The sequence below is a fragment of the Trachymyrmex septentrionalis genome, unplaced genomic scaffold (genome assembly GCF_001594115.1).
Source record: "Trachymyrmex septentrionalis isolate Tsep2-gDNA-1 unplaced genomic scaffold, Tsep1.0 scaffold44, whole genome shotgun sequence".
Lineage (NCBI taxonomy): Eukaryota > Metazoa > Arthropoda > Insecta > Hymenoptera > Formicidae > Trachymyrmex > Trachymyrmex septentrionalis.
This window is the reverse complement of record NW_017305611.1, coordinates 111885-116088: the sequence shown is the minus strand read 5'-3', so window position 1 is coordinate 116088 and position 4204 is coordinate 111885. Positions and strand designations below refer to the sequence as shown.

Genomic DNA, 4204 nt, shown 5'->3' with positions numbered 1-4204 from the left:
AATGTAGATTAATTTTGATCTCGGATTAACTTACTTTTCATCTTTTCCTAGTTCTAAAAATTAAAAAAATATGAAGAGTAGATTTAAGTTAATTTAAAGTCAAGATTAAAGTTAATTTACATTGGTAGAGAAACGACATATAAATCAAAAAGGTCATATGTAATTACCATTAATTTCGGATGAGAAATTACCATACGCAGATCAAAGTATACCGGTGTTGTTAGGCCAATTTTTGTCTTGAACTCTCCGAATTTCACAGCTTGTATATCATACAGCTCAACTGCCAATTCCTTCAAAATCGCTACCATTTCGACTGTAATCATAGCGATGCATAATTAAAATAAATTTCCACGTTAAACATTTACCGGTGGCTTAAGTATAATTAAAAAATGTTAATGATCATCAAATATAACCTTTGTTTTTTACGATTCAGAGAGTCACGTGCTTTTTTCTTTCTCTACGTTGATCTCGTCTCGGTGCTCGAACTACTCCGTACTCAAAGATGATCTATGACATGTCTTTTTCTCAATTTACACGTGCTCAATTCGCACTATGCAGCAGTATGTGCAAATTTTGTTTGAGAACGTCACGTGACTCATATATTCGTGTTCAGTGCTGTGAATGCACTTGTTCACTAAGGCACTAGCGCCTCTACGGCCGGTATAGACTGGTATAGTCAGTTCGTCAGCTCTGTGAACTATGGTTTCAGAATTGTTCTTTTCAACTGAACTTAGGTCTGTTTTTTATTCCTGCACTAAAACTCTCTCTTTTCCGCTTTCGCCAAATATTAAACATACCTAACTATTATTTTAAGTTTCAAAACACAGTAAGTAGTTCAGCCACAGAAAACAAGACCTTTTTCTGCATGATGGTTTCTCCTTTTTTTTCTCCATAATTAATTCTATTCCACATTGTGTAATAATGAATTATAAAAATGAAAATTAAAAATTAGAATGAAATATAAAATGATAAAATTAGAAAAATATTAAAAATGTTAAAAAGCGTCAAGTATTTATAATAATGTACTTTATTAACAGCATTTTTGAGGCTTTATTATATGTATTTTACTTTTTTATTAGTTATCATTTACTTTATATATGTCAATAATATTAAATACATTATAAATGTTTTAAACAATTTAATCATTGCAACGAACAATAAATATTATCACGACACAATATATTAAAATTAAAATCTTGTATAATTACGTACAATATTTTTCATAATTTTTCCCCCTCTTTCTTTTCGATATATATAAATAAAATGTTATTGAAATTATTAAAATGATTAAATTATTAGGAACGATTTAATTTATTATAAAGGAATAGGAAGCAATGAGTTACACGACGTAGTGTTACATTTACAGTAACACAAATATATTTTATTTTTATTTGAAAACAACAAACATATTTCTAGAGATCGCGGCGCGATCCTCGCGCGACCGCAAAACGCATACTTTGCAAGTGTCAATGTATGTATGTGTTTGTGCGCGTTGAACATTCTATGTCTCATTAATACACCCGCTCAAGTATGCTAATAGTATTAATAACCACGACCTCTCCTGATTTCCTCGCAAAAACGAAATATACATACGAGATATTCATATAAAATTTAAGAATAGCAAATGAAAATTCAATAATAATTATTATCATAATTTTGTAATATTTCTTTTTCAAACATATCTTAAATAAGTTTCTATTTATTTCCAAATTGTATTTTCTAAATATTTTAGTCAATTACGATCGCTTTTCACTTTTTGTTTTCCTATTACTTATACAGTTTTTATACACAAATCAGCATATGAATAATAGTTGCGAAGATAAATAAAATCTTAATAATTGCAGATGTCAATATTCAACTGATAACAATCTCTTTAACTAATTATCATAAAAAATATGGCTATACAGATTATTATGAGACATTACATGGGAAACCTCATATTCTATGTATGTAAAAAAAATTTTACAGAATGCAAAATATTGTAAATTAACTAAATATGAGAAGCGCCACTGATTGATGATCAAAGTTAGATGTTGAATTAATACGTATACGTATTTTTATTTAAACGAATTTATTTCAGAAATATGATTACGCGCCGTTACTGTCGGACTTCTAACGCAATTCATCTGACACATTAATAAAATCCTCTCAAATTTAATTTTAAAAAACTATAATAAACTTTTTGCGAAAAATATTACCTCGGTTGGCACTGAAAACCGACAATAACGGCACGCAATCATATTTTTGAAATAAATTCATTTAAATAAGAATACGTATTAGTTCAACATCTAATTTTGACTGTCAAGCGCTTCTCATATTTAGGTGATGTACTTATATAAAACGGTCTTAATTCCAATCTTATTATTTTAAATTAAGCTGTGAACCTACATGAAAGTTTTTTCCTTTTTTTTATTTGGAGCTTGACAAATACTTGTATTTATAACGAAATTGTGGATATGTATCTAAAACCTTTATAGTTTCTCGAAGTAAAAATATTTGGTGAAAATGATCATGGAAAAAACAAGTTTTGTGGAAGTATTTACATATTTAACTAAATACAGTTCTGAAAATAATTATGTTGGATCATTAAAATTAATCTATAAATCGTTCAAAGCACGATGATAATATAATATAATGCTACAAAAAGTTTCGTTCAAAAGATATTTTAGTAACTAGTTTAAGCGTTCAATTGAAGTAATAATTATTTTGATGGTCCAACGTAATTATTTTTAGATCTATTTTTCATTAAATTTTTAGATAGTTCAACATAATCGTTCTTTCTATGTTCATCTGTCACTATAGTATTCATTGCCTTCACGGTTTGTAGGCCGTTACATAATAAGATAAAGTTATCTTGCGGTACTTTGGCTATTAAAAAATCCGTTACGATAATCTTCTGTTCTCAAGGCTTATCTGCATACTGCGGATTCTTTGCATCATTGGGCCGCCAGTGCGTTGAATTTTTTATAATATCATTAACTTATTGATAATATAAATTTCTTAAATTAGTCCAAATTGAGTTAATGTGCATAGATCCTTAATACACTAGTCATTTTTTGTTGCTTTAGTATTAAGAATCCTTGATTCTATACAGAATGTCGCACAGTAATGTCTTCATTACATTAGTTGTTTAAAGAAAGAAATGTGTCTGATTAAATCCATGATTTGTAAATTGCACATTTAAATGAAAACCGCATTTGAATTATAAATCTACTTAAGGTTACATATAATATATTCAAAATAACCTTTGCAAGTTCCAGACATACGATTATATTCACAATCGTTTCTTGATTTAATAAACATTTCTTGTTAATGTATATTTATCCTCAGCAAAAAAAAACCCGGGTCTGTACTGTAGTATCAAAAAAATGTAATAGAAACTAACTTAGGTGTTACTGGATTACAAAAATTTACTAAATGCCCTAACTAGGATAGTTTCTTAAAAGAATATATGTATAAATAAATATTTACTGAGAAACAATTGTGATACCATCCATTGTTCACTTTTGCTCCGAACACGTTATACGTCCATAGATTTCCCACGTGGAATCCGTATATTACATTCGATTAGATAAGTCTATTCTACACTATCTTTTTTTCCTTTTTTCTCAGGTTTGTGCTTTTGTTTTAAGCACGAACGCTTTCAGACTCTAACGCGCTTATAAGATCTAAGTACAATTATAATATAATTAATCTCAATTCTCAATAGCTAAATCGATTGGACTCTAATTTGATATAATAATAAATTTTCTACTCCACTACGGGTATTTCCCCAAAATTCGTATATAAACCTTGCTAAAATTGCGCCGATCATTCCTGACGCAACTAGGTGGCAGCAACCGAGACATACATATTTATTAGATACTTTTGTAAAGAAGTCCATTCCTATTTTTAATATAGTATTATTTTACATTAATGAGTTTGGATTTGTCCTAACGATTGGTTTATATGATTTTTATACATTTGGATGAGAGATGAATATATGAATATGTATAAATTTTAATTGTTAGTATTTTAGTATTTTAATAGCGTTATGTCTGTCTGATAAATATAGATTCTACTGTGTTCGGTTGGCCACCCATGTACCTACTATAACTTAAATTTATCAGAAAACTGTATCAAAGATTTTTCAAGAAATTTGTAAAAAATATGTAAAAGAAACTGACGTGCTCTAATATTAATTTTATTGATAAATTAGAAATAA

The 4204-nt window shown here is 28.3% G+C and overlaps 1 protein-coding gene across 1 annotated transcript in view; it reads right to left on the bottom strand.

Moving 5' to 3' along the window:
* LOC108751361 (uridine 5'-monophosphate synthase) overlaps positions 1-569 on the bottom strand; it is a 2955-nt gene extending 2386 nt beyond the window's left edge. The window contains exons 1-2 of the mRNA XM_018491480.1: positions 414-569; positions 168-313 (exon numbers count right to left, since the gene is read on the bottom strand). Of these exons, the coding sequence (XP_018346982.1) occupies positions 168-308 (141 nt within the window). The 5' untranslated portion in view covers positions 309-313; positions 414-569. The remainder of the gene's footprint in view (positions 1-167; positions 314-413) is intronic.
* Between the last annotated feature and the right edge of the window lie 3635 nt (positions 570-4204).